The 17,602-nt window shown below is 34.6% G+C and overlaps 3 protein-coding genes and 1 pseudogene across 6 annotated transcripts; all 4 read left to right on the forward strand.

Moving 5' to 3' along the window:
- The first annotated feature begins 4,035 nt into the window (after nucleotides 1-4,035).
- Nucleotides 4,036-6,886, forward strand: LOC306857744 (neuralized-like protein 2). Its single transcript, XM_079397869.1, has 3 exons — nucleotides 4,036-4,218; nucleotides 4,323-5,046; nucleotides 5,152-6,886. Exons 2-3 carry the CDS (start codon nucleotides 4,335-4,337, stop codon nucleotides 5,265-5,267), a joined length of 828 nt encoding a protein of 275 aa, XP_079253995.1. The 5' UTR covers nucleotides 4,036-4,218; nucleotides 4,323-4,334; the 3' UTR covers nucleotides 5,268-6,886.
- Nucleotides 6,887-7,141: 255 nt separating this feature from the next.
- On the forward strand, nucleotides 7,142-8,431 carry LOC306857766 (methionine-R-sulfoxide reductase B1-A-like; annotated as a pseudogene). Its single transcript has 4 exons — nucleotides 7,142-7,270; nucleotides 7,450-7,592; nucleotides 7,675-7,789; nucleotides 7,904-8,431. The product of its transcript is annotated as a methionine-R-sulfoxide reductase B1-A-like (transcript).
- A 1,133-nt stretch (nucleotides 8,432-9,564) lies between these two features.
- On the forward strand, nucleotides 9,565-13,834 carry LOC306857712 (meiosis-specific with OB domain-containing protein-like). Of its 2 annotated transcripts, none has more exons than XM_079397815.1 (14): nucleotides 9,565-9,678; nucleotides 9,920-9,993; nucleotides 10,237-10,294; nucleotides 10,393-10,524; nucleotides 10,650-10,722; nucleotides 10,813-11,008; nucleotides 11,142-11,242; nucleotides 11,350-11,402; nucleotides 11,484-11,579; nucleotides 11,703-11,801; nucleotides 12,791-12,935; nucleotides 13,017-13,203; nucleotides 13,288-13,374; nucleotides 13,457-13,834. In XM_079397815.1, exons 2-14 carry the CDS (start codon nucleotides 9,922-9,924, stop codon nucleotides 13,562-13,564), a joined length of 1,407 nt encoding a protein of 468 aa, XP_079253941.1. In that variant the 5' UTR covers nucleotides 9,565-9,678; nucleotides 9,920-9,921; the 3' UTR covers nucleotides 13,565-13,834. The 2 variants fall into 2 exon arrangements, with proteins under 2 accessions (XP_079253941.1, XP_079253942.1); XM_079397816.1 differs by having other exon boundaries at nucleotides 9,615-9,678; nucleotides 11,703-11,786.
- Nucleotides 13,835-13,864: 30 nt separating this feature from the next.
- LOC306857735 (target of rapamycin complex subunit lst8) lies at nucleotides 13,865-17,316 on the forward strand. Of its 2 annotated transcripts, XM_079397852.1 has the most exons (9): nucleotides 13,865-13,995; nucleotides 14,085-14,243; nucleotides 14,965-15,016; nucleotides 15,111-15,273; nucleotides 15,347-15,422; nucleotides 15,516-15,668; nucleotides 15,795-15,919; nucleotides 16,033-16,196; nucleotides 17,061-17,316. In XM_079397852.1, exons 2-9 carry the CDS (start codon nucleotides 14,115-14,117, stop codon nucleotides 17,177-17,179), a joined length of 981 nt encoding a protein of 326 aa, XP_079253978.1. In that variant the 5' UTR covers nucleotides 13,865-13,995; nucleotides 14,085-14,114; the 3' UTR covers nucleotides 17,180-17,316. The 2 variants fall into 2 exon arrangements, with proteins under 2 accessions (XP_079253978.1, XP_079253979.1); XM_079397853.1 differs by having other exon boundaries at nucleotides 13,865-14,243.
- The last annotated feature ends 286 nt before the right edge of the window (nucleotides 17,317-17,602 follow it).

Below are 17,602 nucleotides of genomic sequence, written 5' to 3' on the forward strand. Positions count from 1 at the left end.
CATTTTCTCTGTTAATGTTATTTCAGCATGTATTTTGGTCCCTAAAGTGCTGAAAATACACTTTCCCATAAGATGTATTGTTTTCTCTCTGTGCTCAATACAAAAGAAAAAACGGTAACACTTTAGAATAAGGTTCCATTTATTAACATTAGTTAACAACATTAGTAAACATGAACTAATAATGAACAATACTTCTACAGCATTTATTAATCTTAGTTAATGTTAATTTCAGCATTTACTGATGCATTATTAAATTCACAAGTTGTGTTTGTTAACATTAGTTAATGTAGTGTGAACTAACATGAGTAAACAATGAACAACTGTATTTTCATTAAACTAACATTAACAAAGTTTAATAAATAGTGTAATAAATGCATTGTTCCTTGTTTGTTCATGTTAGCTAATACATTAACTAATGTTAATAAATGGAACCTTATTCTAAAGTGTTACCGACAAAACAAAGCCAATGGGCACTTTCAGGATAATGATCATTTTTCTTACTCATTGATCATTAGGTCTACTTAAAAGAGGTTATGTAACACTTACAGTGGTGTGAAAAAGTGTTGGCTCCCTTCCTGATTTTTTCTTTTATTGCATGTTTGTCGCACTTTAATGTTTCAGATCATCAAACAAATTTAAATATTAATCAAAGATAACACAAGTAAACACAACATGCAGTTTTTAAATGAAGGGGTTTTTTTATGAAGGGAAAACAAATCCAAACCCACATGGCCCTGTGTGAAAAAGTGTGATGATCTGAAACATTAAAGTGTGACAAACATGCAAAAAAATAAAAAATCAGGAAGTGGGCCAACACTTTTTCACACCACTGTAAATATACAATACACAAACACATTTATAGACCATAACAGAACTGGGTCCCACTTTATATTAGGTGGCCTTAACTGCTGTGTACTTACATTTAAATTAATCATTTGGTACAATGCACTTATTGTGTACATACATGTTTTTACATTGTACTTATATTTTTTTAAATACCTATTTGTAATTACATCTGTAATTAATTTCTGTAATTACATTTATAATTACACTGTTGACCCATCCCTCACACCTTAACCCACCCTTAAACCTACCCATACCACCAAACCTGTCCCTAACCTTACCCGTATCCCACCTCAATAGCAGCAAAAGTGTTTTAAAATACAATATGACCACAATAAGTACATTGTACTTATTATTTGATGCAAGTACATGTAGTTAAGGCCACCTAATATAAAGTGTGACCCAGAACTGATATTCATTTTGTTTTGCCTATTTATTGTAATTAGTTTCCCTGTAGGCTGCAGCATTCTAAAATACTACTTAGTACATCAAGGGAACCACAGTGAGGGACTAAGCTATATATCTCTTAGGAGAAAATGGGGCTTTCTAGTTCAATCAACAGACTGAATTAAAATCAATCTTTCTAGGTCAAGTAAGGCATTTAAAAGTAAGTTAAAGACTGCGTTCTGTGGTTATGTAACCCTGTGACACCAATTCTCCAGCAACTGGCAAACTCTCTTTAATCCCTTCTTCATTCAAAATGGACTGATGAAATAATAAACCAACAGACTGTTCAAGGGCACATCTACGCTATGTGGTATGTCAGACCTCTGTCATGTTGTTAGAGAGGTCGCTCCTTCTGAGCAATCAACAATGCTGTATAGGCTATAAGTGTATAAAAATATGCATAAACCATAATCTGGTGTGGTAGAATAAAATTGGGTTTCTCTAAAATTCTGTTGAATTATGCCTATCAAATTTCAGCTATGATTTACAACAGGGTAAAACCACTATGTATTGTGAAACATTCACCCTCTATAAAACGTTATTGATTATTAATTTAAGCTTAGGCAGACTTGGACACACAATGCCGTTAATCATCTCATCTGAGCTACTGTGTTTGGATGAATAGTAAAAAAAACATGTTGATGGACAGCCTACTGGAAGGCGACCATCTGGACCAAACTATGATAGACAGTAAATAGACGTGTAACTTCCATAGAATTTATTATTGGTAAATAGGAAAATTGCATGCAAATGTGTTTATAATACATCATATTAGCCTATACATAAAATACTTAAATTCTTTTAGATCTGTCTGACACACACACACAAATAGCTCAACAGATTAATAGCACCGCTTAATGTCAGATGAACTGGATTTAAACGCAAGCAAATGTTTCAGATGGATTAAATTCATTAATAATTCTCTGAGACGAGTGCCAATGATGGATACTAATACTGAGCAGTATGATACACTTTAATTTGTTGCAATGAACAGGAAAGATTGCTTTGTAGGATTCGTGCAGTAGCTATATAAAATAGGATACTCGTATTGAAGCAACTTTGTGACATTTTAGAAGCACTGGCAATTGCATTTTCTTTGAATATGGAGATAATTTCAAAATAATGAACTCACCCAATTTCTGCACCATCGCCTGATCTCCCAAAAATGACCAGCTTTTGCGTTCTGTCAGTAACAGTCAGTCGCAGTTCCGTGAATCATTCCCAGAGAAGAGACAAGATGACACTTTCTTAAACCGTCTTGCATGAATCATGAGTCTGCACACAGCTTGACATCAGACTTTATGACACAAGCTACAGTTAAAGAGCAATGTGCGCTTTTATCGTTCATTATAGCCGCAGGGCTGTGCAGATGTGCATGTGTCGCTCGGCAAATCTGGACTACAGTGCGCAGATCCTCCGGAGTTTTGAATTATTACTACACGTACGCAGTGCATCTCTGTTATATCACTGTGAAGCTGTGTATCCCCATAGAAACTAACTCCTCCCCCTCACAGGCTCCATCCAGATGTGATTTTGCGAGCAGCAGCTCCTCAATCTGATTATAGGAAGCATGGCTGGAGTCCACTTTAATCCCGATTAAAAAAATAAATAAAAACTCTGCCCTAACATCCATACGCTTATAAAGCCACAACAAGACACGCCGATGGCCCTAAAAACTCTACATTTGTCCTGAAATTGTAACAGTGACCACGTTTACTTGCACAGCACTTTCAGAATTCGTATATTCTGATTATGCTTGCTGGAATATGTAATGTAATATGCTGCATAATACAAATAATAAACTGCCATTGACTGAAAATACTGGAAATGCTCACTGTTACAGTTTATTATGCTGCATTTTAGTACAACAATTTAATTTTAATTTTAAAAAGTAACTTAAACATGTTCTAATTCATGTCCTTATTTTTTCCCTTTAATCCACAAATCATATACAAACAGTCTTCACTCCAAACATATATCTTATATATCAATATAAATTAATATTCAGCTTAGTTAATTTGTTTATGGGGTACTGCACATTAATGAACAAGACTGTAAATTTTACAGAATTACCCGAAAGCTTATTTTGAGTGTTAAAAAGTCACAAAATGTCTAATAAATAAATAAAATTTATGGTGGATATTCTGAATATGTTTAAATTCTGATTAAAGCCATAGGCCAACTGTCTTATTTTAATTTGTAGAAAGCAGAATATGTGCTTTCCTGTTTCTGGTTATAGAAATCAGGTTAATGCATTTACATGACACAATCATAATGACCACTTTCAGATTAATATCAAAATATTCCTGAGTATATAAACTAGATAAAAGAATCTGACATTAAAATAGTAAAATAATAAAAAAAGAAACTATTTATTTTTAATTTGATACCAAAAAAAAAGAGAAAAATGTATTGCATTCCCACAGTGTAGACTGTCATATTTCACTGTCTCAGACTGTGCTAGGGAGGTGGGGTAAAAGAGGACAATTACTTTGGCCTAGATAAAGCTTTGCAGAGCTCTCTTAGCACAGATCTCTGTACTAAGAAGATCAATGTTACTCAGAAAAATAGACAACACAAGCCCATTCTGTTCCTTATGAGGACCATTCAGTATTTTTTTATTTTTTTTAAATGAACACCGTGATCTATAAGTAAGAGTGGATAGTGAATTGTCAATGAGCAGTTCTGATCTGAAGGCTAAAACTCCTCCCAGTCATTATTCTTCACTCACCATATCTGTCAGCTATTTAAAACCACAAACGACACATGCAGGAGGTCAAAAATAGTCAGCCCTTCAGAACTAGAATCTTCCCAAGCCACAAGGGTACCATGGTAGATGTATCGTTTAAAAAGATCATGCTTTTAACAAGGACTATCTCCAGAGAAGAGGACAGTAAACACTGAGGATAATATAAATATTCTGCTTGAGTGAGTGAGTTTTTAGTTTTTATCCATTGTCCATTTGTTTTACAGGCTACCAAAACATTCAAGCTTGAGTTATTACAAAGTCTCTTATTTTATTTAACTTGTAGAAAACTGTCAAAATGGCAGCGGTTTTGGATCAGTTCATGGAATTCCATTCAGTTCATGGGACAAATGTGAGACTGGACCCCTCGAAGACTCAAGCCACCCGAGTAGAAAGTTTTGCAAATGGCGTCTGCTTCAGTAAAGACCCTTTAAGCCCTGGAGAGATCTTCCTAGTGGAGATTGAAGAGAAAGAACTGGGTTGGTGTGGTCATTTAAGGATTGGACTTACTGCCCACGACCCTCGAACACTGGAAACTGTGCCAGAATACTCTCTGCCTGATCTAGTGGATATGGGAGACAGCTGGGTATTTGCAATAACAAGAAATCATAATAAAGTCATTGAAGAAGAAGTAGAAGGTGGTGAACAGCCAAATGTTGGTGATAAGGCAGAAAACAAGCCTAAAACATTTTTCACAGACACTCACCTGTATATAGAAAACCTGGGCATACCCAGAGACAAGTTGGTAGGACGCAGTCGACCCGGGAGATTCAGTCACATCCTGGATGATCTGTACAAAACCAACGCTCTACCCCCCACTGCTCGTCGCAGTCGGATAGGGGTTGTCTATATACCTAAGGAACAAGGGTATGCCGACATGCACATTATTATCAATGGTGAAGACATGGGAGCCTCTGCCAAGAGGATCCCCACCAATAAACCTCTGTATGCTGTTGTGGATGTATTTGCAGCTACTAAAAGTGTTCGGATTGTCCAGGTGGAATATGGCTGTAAGTTTCAGTTTAAAACTTACTAATATGATTCAATATGATTATATGACTCACATTGTAACAGACAGACTGTAATGATCCCTCTCTTTTTCTCCTGTGTTTTAGTTGCTTCACTGCAGACACTCTGCCGAAAGACAATTCAGAAACACATTGTTCACAGAATGGCTTTGGACTGGTTGGAACTTCCAGAGTTACTTAAACACTATTGCAAATATGAGTGAGCATAACCTATTAAACATCTGAGAAGCAAAGATCTTCAAGACTAAAAGTGGCTGCAATGTTTTTTTTTCTTCTCCCACTTTTTCAACCAAAAAAAAAAAAAGTGAATATGTTCTTCAAGGTTTTTAACACTTACAATGCTGCTAAAATTGCTAATACTAATTTTCAATTATAATTTAGTGAATCGTGAATCTTAGATTCTGATACTGTGATCCTTCAGTGAGCCATAAATGCATATTAGCCCTCTAAAGACTGGCATATTAACCCTAAAAAGAACAAAACCATAAAGAGAAATCAGAAAATGTATTCATTGCTATTTTTCATTATTGGGACTCAAATAATACAATTTCATGATTTTGTTTGGGCACTATACCAAAGATAACCACTGGGTTACACTCAAAATATACTCTATAGAATTTTTCTGATGCAGTTTTCTGTCACAATATCACTTCTATTACAAAACAGTTACCAAATATGGAACCTTGACTGTCAGACTAGATATGTGTTTTGTAAACATTATAAAAAGATTTGATTTTCTAAAACACAAGCCACAAAATCCCAGTCTATATGCTTTTATTTCTTGATTTATACTTGAGTGATGTATCCCCTGAGATAAAAACATTTAAAGAAAGATTACAAAAAAATGTAAGCATTTGATTAATAAAATTGTAATGTAAACATAATAAGCTAATGCTGAATAAGTTTTTAAACAGGCAAGTCCTCTCCAACGTGTGTAAATATGTGAACTAGATCAACTTTTATTAGAGGGTGAGTAGATTTCCCACTACGGGTGGCCATGCAGTTTTAAATGCTTCCTGTTAGCTAAACAAATAAAGTAGAAACAAAAGTCCCCTCATCTAAATATTCACAACAGACACCCTTTCAAAATGAAACCAAGAAATAAGACCTAGACTTTCACTGCTTCTCCCCGCAGCTTCTCAAATGTTTGTATCCCTCAGGATACATAACCCCTTTTAGAGTTGAATAATAGTCAAAATAAATATTTATTACAGTTTAGAACCTTAGATTGAACCTTTAGACAAAATATATCTATACATGATACATCAGGGTTTTATGCCATATACTGATATAATAAGAAAATGGAGCTCATACACATGGAGGAGAAAAAACACAATTTTATTCAGAAGCCCAAACTGAGGAAAATATTCAATTTGCTGCAGGTACTGTTATTTAAAATGCCAAAAAGTAAGATGCAAATTCTGATCATGTAAATCACATATCAGTTGTCGTTCTATATCTCCCAATATGGGCCTATGTCTTATTAAGATAATTATTATAAATATTATTCAGAAACATTAAGCTCTGTGGTCATATTGTGGGGGGTAAAACATATCCTATAATGCAATGCAATACAGTGATATCTGATAAATGTACAAATAAATGTTCCTCAAAAGCCTGATGTGTAATAATTGATACACACACGATTTAATTTTTTTCTCATTTTTCTCATGATGATCATTTAGAGGCCTCTTGTGGATCAAACATGATGCAGAAGGCTTTATAGGGTTAAATGTCAAGATGCCATATTTAAATGTGAACCTGACAGCCTTGACATTTCTTTTGCGTTTGTAAATTAGTAAATAAACATACTTGAATTTTCACTTGTGGTCTTTGACTTTTGAACCCCACTATTTTTCATTACTTTTTTGAAAGGTTGAGGTTTCTTATAAACTAAATTATTGTATTCTTAATGTATGTAATTTATCTTTTAAACGAATCAATTTATTAAAGCACTTGTATTAATTAAATGAATTCATTAGGCCACGTTGACATGAGTGTTGGGTTGATCTGCACTGACACCTAATGGTCGTTCAGAGGAAGTTCAACTACGCAGTTTTGTAATAGTCACGTGACCAGATCATCATAGTCCTTTAGCTTCTCAGCTTGATCTGCACATACACTGTTTTATCTACTGATCTGTGGCAAACAATGTCATTTTGTTCTCTTTTCGGGAAGGAGTATTATAAAGATTATTTTAAACCAGGTAAGTAATGTTTTTCATTATTTACTCTCCACAACCTGCTCCCTTTACCTTGAAGGAAGATTATGATGTAACTGTTTATAAAACTGGTGTAGCGAAATTTGCTTAAATATTACTAAAGCTAAGAAAACAAAGTGTCTGTTTTACAGACTATAGTTAACTGATTTATTGTTTCTCTGCAGGTATATATGTTTGCTCCCAGTGTGGGCATCCACTCTTTTCAAGCAGATCCAAATATGAGCATTCGTCCCCCTGGCCTGCCTTCACAGAGACCATCCGAGAGGACAGTGTAACAAAACACATGGAGACGTTAACAGCCTATAAGGTCAGAATCAGATTAGTTCATATTTACAGACACCACAAATATGTTTCTGTGTGTTTATGCATGTTTCCGTTCCTATATGCAGGTTCTGTGTGGCAAGTGTAGTAATGGACTAGGCCATGAGTTTCTGAATGATGGGCCGGAGGAGGGCTTATCACGTTTTTGAATATTCAGTCACTCGCTTAAGTTTGTCCCAAAAGGTAAGTCACCACATGTAGTTTTCTGTATAATTTGAACAGTATAAAATGGCTTTATTCGTATTTACATGAATAATTAACCATTTTAATTCATACTCCACCTTTTTTTCCAATCAGAAAAGGTTGATAAACAATAAGCGAGGTGAATCCATGTATTTGAGGCTGCTGTTGCACGCAGTGGGAACGGGATGTTCAGCTCATGAAGTGAACAAGGAAAAGCCCCAAGTGGAGATCCTGTTCACAGATATATTTTGACGTCCTGGATGCCACAGAGACTAAAGTAGTTGCTCTATTTTTATACTTGTCTGTATAAGCTGATATGAACATGTGCAAGATGAATGAATGAAATTACTTCATTCACTTGGAATATTGCTTATTTAAAATGGTAATTGTGAACCTTCAGTAATTTCCTAAAGCAATTTACAGCACGGGGCACTATCATGATGGTGATTATTATGAACAAAACTATTTTAACATAGCATGTTGTTTTTTGTTCAACCAAATTTGAATCCGGTTTCTTTATAATTGTATCTGCCATAAAGACATAATATTTTTAAATTCATGTTTCTGTTACATGGAAAGTATGTTTTTGTTTTGTTTTCCACTATTAAAGTATGAATAAAATAAATTCAGCTTGTTTCCGTTATTGTTATTTTATTTATTTACCCTCAAGCATCCTTTGGGACAAATTTGGGCAAAGTCTTTTGTTTTTATTTTTTTTTTATAGTTTACTTAATTTGAGCGGTACAAGGCTTGGCTATTTTTTCAACTAAAGTGGTAGAGGAAAAAATCCTTAATTTGTCCTTCATGGACAATAGTGGGCTCCCATAGGAAATGAATGGGAAATACTAAAATTCAGAGCATTTTTTTATTTGTCCAAAAAAAAAAAATCAATAAATCCAACACAATGCAGTTCATACACATAAATGAAGGGGTGAACCTATACAACAATTCTCATTCTCTCACACACACACCCGTATACCAAGCATTGAATGAGCCTATACTACAGTGGTTTTTTATTTTGTTGAATATAAACACATACAAAACCAAAGAATTTAATTAGCCTATGACTTAGCATTTTTTGTGTGCTAATCAGCCACTGTGACACACACACACTTCAAAGTCAGATTAAAGCCCTACTGCAAGATTGGTTGATGAACAAAGAATGTCTATGCTACTTAATTTTTTATTCTTGTCTGTTTGGCACAATTTTATACCATTTCACTTTTTTGAGGTATTGAAATTAGATGTTTTTTTAATTAAATAAATGTCTCCTACTTTATGTTTTCCTTTTAAGCATGGTCAGATTTGTCTGTAAACATATTTGTATAGTCTCACCCAACACAATTTTTATTATTATTTTTAAAAAATTCTACAATTTTAACTTGTGATAAAATTGAAAAGGTTACGTTCGTTATAACAATGGTTTATAGATTCCAGCCTATATGCAGCCACTGAGTACTACAGCCAGATATTTCGAATTTTTTATACCTTCTTCCTATGTCACCAGATGTCACCAAAATTTTAGGTTTGGGCTTACTGAGATGATTTTTTTTTTTTTTTTTTTACTGAAGTATAAGAAATATTAAATATATAACATAAAAATAAGCATATTTTGCATAAAATATGGCACTTTTAGAGGTAAATAGTTTTTTTTTTTTAAATCTCACAAAATTGTATAAACTTATTTTTTATTTTATCGAAGACAGTGATATGACAATTAAAAAAAAAAAAAAAAAAAATGGGATCATCAAAATTTGTCCACTAATATTCGCAGTGAGGTAAAGCTTTGAACCGCCAAAATGACGCATGTTACATTTCAAACCTCGAGACCCGCCAATTTCTTCATCTGCTTCCTTTGACTGTGTAGGGAGCAAACGAGATTTCCCAAGGTGATTAGTAGTGGCTGTTAATCTTAACGAATAACACCACATTGTTTAATTAATTTATAATGAGTTTATATAAAGTAGAGTAACAATTAGCAACGAAACTGCTTTAAGTAACCTCAGCGTTAGCTCTTCAGGTTGAAATTAAAGTTACTAATGTTAGCATTTTTTGACGACTCTCCTTTGCTAGTTTAGCACTTAATTTATAAGAATAATGAGCGTTTTTTCGTTGTGGCTGTACTTTCAGGTATGCAAATGATGTACGGTCCAATTGGAAACTACGTGCCAATAAGTGACCTAAACATAAACATCACACACTCGGTGAGAAGCTGAGGAAGCAAATGTCAGAAGATGTAGTTTTTGAGTGCCTGGTTATGCAGGTTTCTTAATTTGAATAAATCATTAGCAGTAGGAGAATTACTCATTGTATGATTAATATCTGTTTACTCAGCTTAGTTTTGTCAGATAAGTTGCTCTTTAAAAAACTGGCCTTGTAATAGAATACCTGCAAGGAATATATTTTCAATTTTAAAAATAAATAAATAAAGCCTTTTCATTTTCCAGAAGGTGGTTGGAGTGATAATTGGAAAAACTGATTCAAGAGGATTTCCAGACCGGAAAAGTTGGTTACCATTACATAGATGTTCATGCATTCTATTTCCATTATGTCTTTCTATCTTTATATAGTCTATAATATGTGGTCTTTTATTTTTATTTCAGATGCTGGCTCTGAAAGGTTTACTTTCAGCTTTACCATCAAAGATTTACCAGAACATTTTATCAATGTGTCTGCATGGGGAAATGAGGGATACATACAAGGACTGAGCAGTCGCTTTCAGATTGGGGATTGTGGTGAGATTTTAAGTAGTAATGAGTCATTTACATTCCAGTTACTCTTGTTAACAAAAACACTTCTAATATTAACTTCTAATGCACTGAATTGACACTGTAACCCAAAAAAGCATCTTCTGTTTTAGTTGTAATTGAAAATCCCCTCGTTGTGACCAAAGACTATGAGAAAGAAGAAAGATTTTGCCCTTCAACACCCAGGTAAAAAAATGAAGGGAAAAAAAACACAACTAAGAAACATAACTCTGTCATCATACTGCAAGTTTGTAAGAGATACATATTTTATTTCAGTACCTACAGGCTGTTGCTAACAGAGACTCACTCAAGCATTAGGATATGCTCAGATTTAGAAACAGAGGCCAGGATTCTGCCACTATTCCACATGCCAATTAAAGACTCAAGGGACTTCTATTCGTTGGGAGACATTACTGCAAATGGAGAGAGTCTGGATGGACACATTATTAACATTCTAGCAGCTGTACAATCGGTTAGATTCCAACAATATACTGCTAGCCCTCCTCACTGTCAGGGAAATTGACACAGCCTGGCATTAGTGGCTGGTGGGCAAAAGTACAGATGTGTTTTTTATCCTTTTCAATGATTGGGATTTTATTATTTAGATTGGAGAGGAGAAATTCTTTACAAAATCTGATGGACGCAAAGGACAGAGGCTAGAAATAAAGCTCTTTGATGACACTGGGAAATCATTTCCTTTTGTGTGGTGAGCATAATTATATTCAGTATGATTAAAAAAATGAAATAAATCGACAACAACAAATATCCACTCCAAACACTAAATGGAGTGATTTCATTACTTTTTTCACCCAGCTGGGATAAAGAGACTATTAGGCTGGTACAAACACTGACACAAAGAGAAACAGGTATAATAATGTTTATTTGTCTGTTTATTTGCAATTTCTAATATGTGATGATTGAAATTCATTTGATCTATTTTCTCTCAGTGCTGTTTATTGCAGATGCCCGCATCACTTTTGACAGCTTTCGCAACTGTATGATAGCAACAGCCACCTCAAAGACAATCATTACCCTCAACCCTGGTAGCGATGTGATATGCTAGATTAAAGAATCTATCTAAATACTTAAAATTGTAATACTTTTATTATTGTTATATTTTAACAATTATCATTAAAATCCTAAAATTGTTTTCGTTTACATTGTAGATACAGCAGAAGCCAACCAGCTGTACACATGTATAAGGGAACTGCTAGAAGCAGGAGGACTGGATGACCAAGACATCCTCTCAGGTGACGATGTGCAATGTAAGTCACGTGGTGTATCTGGACCTCTGCATTAACAATGAAGCATGTATAGTGCAGTTCATACAGAAACAAACAGAAACATTTTACAATAAGTTGCCATTAACATTAGTTAATGCATTAAAAGAATGGTTCACCCAAAAATGAACCCGTCCAAGAAATACTGTAGATGAGTTTGTTTTTTTCGTCTGAGTAGGTTTGGCTAAATTTAGCATTGCATTACTTGCTCACCAAATTGATCCTCTGCAGTGAAAGGGTGCCATCAGAATGAGAGTGATAAAAACAAAACTATAATCTACAAGTAATCTTGTGATTACTTATAGGTTTTAAAAACATATCTATCATTTTTAACTTCAAACCACTGCTTATGGCTAAGATACGAGTCCACTATCCATAATACTGCTTTCTCCATTGAAAAAGACTTCTTGTCTCAATCAGAAGAGAAATATGCACAGATCAAATACTGTTTACATGTGAAACAAATATGTTGGTGGATTTGATATGAGAGGACAACATGGGGTGTGATTTTCACTGGAGGAATCATTAGTATGGATTGTGGACTCATTTTGTGGCTTGAGGTGATAGTTTAAAGTTTAGATTTCTTCAAATGTATTCCGATGAAGGAAGAAACTCATATACATTTTGGATGTCCTGAGGGTGAGAACATTTTCATCAAATTTTAATTTCGGGGTGAACTATTCCTAACCATTGACTAACAATGAGCTATTACTGTTACAGTATTTGATAAACTTTGTTAACATTAGTTAACAAAAACACAATTCTTTATTTTTAGTTCATATTAGTTCAGGTCCGTTAAATAATACAACTTTTGATTTTATGAATGTATTAATAAATGCTGAAATTGACATTAAGATGAACAAATACTATAGAAGTATTTTTCTTATTATCTAATGTCGTTAACTAATGTTAAAATATGAAATCTTATTGTAAAGTGTTACCAGTAAAACTGTATCCTTCTATTTATTTCTCAGTGGATTCCATTAGTGATGTTCTGACTGTGGAAAAGCTTAAAGCCAGAAGTCAAGAACATGCTGAGGTCTTTCATTGCATAATATTTGGATTCATCACAATTCTGGAACTAAATTCCTCCATCTCAAAGGTCATACGCAAGAGATGGTAAGTGTGCATGCTTTGACAGTTTTATGCAATGGTCTACTATTCACAAGCCTGAGTTTTAACAAATAACTTCTCCACCAGTGCCAAATGCAAATTTCGAATCAATGAGGAGAGTGAGACATGTTCCAATGATGCCTGTCCAAATCAAGGACAACAGCTCCAGGCCAATGAAGGCTTTGATCTGCTGGTGGACATCAGCGATCACACTGGGACTGTGCAGTCATGCAACCTGGCCGGCACAGTGGCTGAGAAAACCCTGGGCTGTAAAGTGAGCTAAGTCAAGACTGTCTTTATGTGTCCTGATGTCTGTATGTCCTGCAAAGAGTAAACGTAAAATATTTTATGTTGACAGACAGAAGAGTTTTTACGTCTGTCGGAGTCTCAAAGGACGACTCTGAAGTGGACGTTTCTTCTGGAGAGATGCAAAATCTATCTAAAGGTTATTCATGTTTACCATTTGCAACTTATTTAAAAAAACTGAATATTTAAGGATGTAACTCACTCGGCATTTTAAATTGTAGGTTTTTCCATCTGCTAGAAGCAGAAGTGGAATGAGGGCAAGCTTTTTGTCATGTGCACTTGCTGATCCCGTTGAAGTGAAGCAAAACTTTGCCTCCTTTGTGATTTGATGCTGTTTTGCAACACAGCAACCAAACAGCATGGTTCCTCATGTGAAAACAAATAAAATGTAGGCCTACTTGTGCTTTAAGTTCACTTTGGTTTAAATGCATATGTTGTGAATAATTATATATATATTTAACATTGTGTTCCAATGTCCCATTTGATCTCATTGTGTTGAAATTGATCTCTGTAAACGAATTAATTTAGGTGTATCCATGCTTGTTTGTTACAAACTGATTTTACGTAACTGCTATAACAAATAAAAACGTTTAATATCGAATACTTGTGGAACCTTTTATTCAGGAATTGTTTCTGTGCGGACGGTTTTGGAAGGAGCACCGCTTATGTTTGACATCTCTGTAAATAATGCTCAATTCGTTGTTGAAATCATAGTTTTATATTTATCTAATCGGATTTCTAGTGCAATCTTCACCATCAGGTAAGAACAGAGACGCATCAAAGTAACGTTACGTCCATGAAGTTATCATCAGCCTCAGCTAAAACGAGTCTGGAAATCCTCCTGTGAAGCTTTCATTAGGTCTGCATATTGAGCTCATCATGAATGTGAATCAAGGCACCGTCGGCAGTGATCCGGTGATACTCGCCACCGCTGGATATGATCATACCGTTAGATTCTGGCAGGCTCACAGTGGCATCTGCACGAGAACCGTCCAGCACCAGGACTCGGTATCCTTCACGTACTTGCAGATCATGTATTACAGAAATGAAAAGCAATTCAAGTATACTTTAAATATTTTCTCATTTCTTAACACAGTTACACTTTCAAAAAGTGTACACTTTGTAATAATGCCAGTTTAGACGTTTTGGTAACACTTCATTTTAGTTTAAAGTACATTTTAAATCATTATCTATAATCTTTTGTCATGTTTTATAGAAGTACACTTATTTTGATGTTATGACTAAGATACTAAAGCAAGAACTTTATAATTTTAACTGACCTTTAATATAATTATAATTAAATATAATGCAACTTAATTACTACAAATGTGTAATTACACATATTTAAGTACATGACATACCAGTTTTAGTAGAAATTACATTAAAATATATGTTTGTTATCATAAATGGTTGTTAATACGTTTAGCAATACACTTAAACCATATTTCAATAGAAGTAATTATGAAATTACATTTAAAAATGTACTCAAGTCCTAGTGGGTTAAAAAGCACACGCAAGTTTAACTAATTGCATTTAATTTACATTCAATTTAAACATTTTCATTTAATTGCAAACTTTCTTTTTTTAAAGTAAATTACTTCCATAATAAGGAGTCTTATCTGAAGTGTACTTCTTTTTCACAAGGAACTGCTGGTACATCCTGTACAGTAGGATTAGTGAGTTTATTTAGGTGCAAGAATACCTTAAAGATGCTTAACTCAAACACCAGCAGGTAAATTCCCTTGAAGTAACACCTGATAGGAGCATGATTGCTGCTGCTGGTAAGTATAAAGCTGTAAATGATGCAAACACTATTTCTCTTTCATCTCTGCCTGTATAGTTTCCACACTGTACTTTTTTTTTCTTGCTTTTTAGGTTATCAACACATACGCATGTATGATTTAAACTCAAATAATCCAAACCCTGTGATCAATTACGACGGTGTCAGCAAGAACATCACATCTGTTGGCTTTCACGAGGATGGGCGGTGGATGTACACGGGTGGAGAAGACTGCATGGCTCGCATCTGGGACTTGAGGTAACGAATTCTATCTGATGTGTCTATAAACGCTGTTTAGAAATGTGTTTCTTAAAGTACTCTTTTCATTCAGGTCAAGGAATCTACAGTGCCAAAGAATATTTCAAGTCAATGCACCTATTAATTGTGTGTGTCTTCATCCCAATCAGGTCAGTTGGGTAATATTTTATTATCTGCTACTGCTACTACTCACAAGAAAACTAGTCAAAAGTCCATTTTCTTTCTGAATGTATTTGCTTTAGGCTGAATTAATTGTTGGGGACCAAAGTGGTGTTATCCATATCTGGGATTTGAAAACAGACCACAATGAACAGCTCATCCCAGAGCCAGATGTGTCCGTCAATTCAGTCCATATCGACCCCGATGCCAGTTATATGGCTGCAGTCAACAGCTCGGTCAGTAACCAATAACAATCATATTTTATTCAATATTTCACACTACTAATGAGGTTGTACTAATGTGTACTGCATATATTCATATTGTATCAGAATCAGGTTTGTTTGGTTTGTTTTTGGTTGTAGGGCAACTGTTATGTGTGGAATTTGGCTGGAGGAATTGGCGATGAGGTAACACAACTGATACCCAAGACCAAGATCCCTGCTCACAAACGCTACTCATTACGCTGCAAATTCAGCCCAGACTCCACGTAAGTGTCTTACAAAAAAGCTAAACTAAGGAACAGTGAGAGATCAGTGATTTTTGTTTTTTTTTACAATTATTATATAAATCAGTTTATCAATGTTTTCAACTCTTTGCTAGATTGTTGGCCACATGCTCTGCTGACCAGACCTGTAAAATATGGAGAACCTCCAACTTCTCTCTGATGACAGAGTTGAGTATAAAGAGTAACAACCCAGGAGAGACGTCCCGAGGATGGATGTGGGATTGTGCCTTCTCTGGAGATTCACAATACATAGTTACAGGTGAACATACACAACATACACAGTTCAAACGTTTTACTAATACAAGAAGATCATAAGTTTAAATGACCATTGCAGAATCTTTGGTCCCACTTTATATGAGGTGTCCTCTATAGCATTGTTCACCTGAAAGTGAAAATTCTGTAATCATTTACTCACCCTCAAGATGTTGCAACCCTGTATGAGTTTCTCTCTTCTGTTGACTGCAAAAGAAGATATTTTCAAGAATATTGGTAACCAAAGAGTTGTCGATAGCCATTGACTTCCATAATATGAAAAAAATAAAAATACTATGGAAGTCAATGGCTTACCAATATTTTTTAAAGGATTTTCTTTCATGTTCAACAGAAGAAAGGAACTCATACAGATTTGGAACAAGTGGAGGGTGAGTCATTTATGGACGAATTATCCCTTTCTACTTGCGTCAAAAAAATTATAATTATTTGCGTTTAATCGATTTGGCAGCACTAGTTTCTACAGATACTACAGATTTAGTTACTCGTAGGTATTTTTCAAATATAAGTACAATGTGAAAATATGTTTGTAAGTACATTGTATCAAATGATTAATTTAAATGTTAGTAGCTAGTAGTAAAAGACAGATGTAAAATGGGTCTGAGTCTTATAGATGTTTAATATTTATAACAATAAGAGATTTGTTTTCATATTCTGCAAGATAAAGTAATACTTTTTCTTAATATCGTAAGAAAATATTGACTCTTGGTGCATTTGACTGTTCAGTTGACTGGAGTATCAGTCCCTCAGTTGTCCTGAGTTTGCAGACTGTTAAATTTTTTCACAACTGTATGTTGCTGTCAGTAGAATCTTGTGAAGAATTTGTTTATATGTTTATTTTTATATGTTTCAGCCTCCTCAGATAACCTTGCACGTCTGTGGTGTGTGGAGACCGGTGAGATCAAACGGGAGTACAGCGGCCATCAGAAGGCCGTGGTGTGTTTGGCCTTCAATGACAGTGTGCTTGGATAGTATGCAGAAGAAGCTCGTTCTGCTGGTCATAACACCTGACATCAGCATATCATAACCATCCCCATGGTATTCAGTGGACTGCATACAAGTGTAAAAATCTAAGTTTTTGTTGCATTAAAGAAAACCCTTAATTATGATGACTGATCTAAAAACTGTTGTATCCTTATTGTAGCAAATTCAAATGTATTGTCGGATGCATGTACTCAGTTGTATGCAAGTACAAGAGTTGTCAAATATATTTAGCTTTTGATTATTATCCAGACACCACTGAATTTATTCCCTTTCTAGAATTAAATACTCATTCAAATATCTATGAATGTTTGAACACAATGGTGCTTTATTGTAGACCAACAGTGTTTTCCATTACTCATCTGCATCAGGTTACAAGATACAAGCTGGAGTGAGTCTTAGAGCCGAGTCATG

This window comes from Barbus barbus (genome assembly GCF_936440315.1).
Source record: "Barbus barbus genome assembly, chromosome: 38".
Taxonomy (NCBI): Eukaryota; Metazoa; Chordata; class Actinopteri; order Cypriniformes; family Cyprinidae; genus Barbus; species Barbus barbus.

Bases quoted from the DNA above. Each gene is read 5' to 3' on its own strand.
- LOC306857744 (XM_079397869.1), top strand. From the start codon at position 4,335: ATGGCAGCGGTTTTGGATCAGTTCATGGAATTCCATTCAGTTCATGGG. The intron at 5,047-5,151 runs GTAAGTTTCAGT...CCTGTGTTTTAG, and splicing joins TGTCCAGGTGGAATATGGCT to TTGCTTCACTGCAGACACTC.
- LOC306857712 (XM_079397815.1), top strand. From the start codon at position 9,922: ATGCAAATGATGTACGGTCCAATTGGAAACTACGTGCCAATAAGTGAC. The intron at 11,580-11,702 runs GTAGCGATGTGA...TTTACATTGTAG, and splicing joins AATCATTACCCTCAACCCTG to ATACAGCAGAAGCCAACCAG. The intron at 11,802-12,790 runs GTAAGTCACGTG...TTTATTTCTCAG, and splicing joins CTCAGGTGACGATGTGCAAT to TGGATTCCATTAGTGATGTT.
- LOC306857735 (XM_079397853.1), top strand. From the start codon at position 14,115: ATGAATGTGAATCAAGGCACCGTCGGCAGTGATCCGGTGATACTCGCC. The intron at 14,244-14,964 runs GTATCCTTCACG...CTCAAACACCAG, and splicing joins CCGTCCAGCACCAGGACTCG to CAGGTAAATTCCCTTGAAGT. The intron at 15,920-16,032 runs GTAAGTGTCTTA...ACTCTTTGCTAG, and splicing joins AAATTCAGCCCAGACTCCAC to ATTGTTGGCCACATGCTCTG.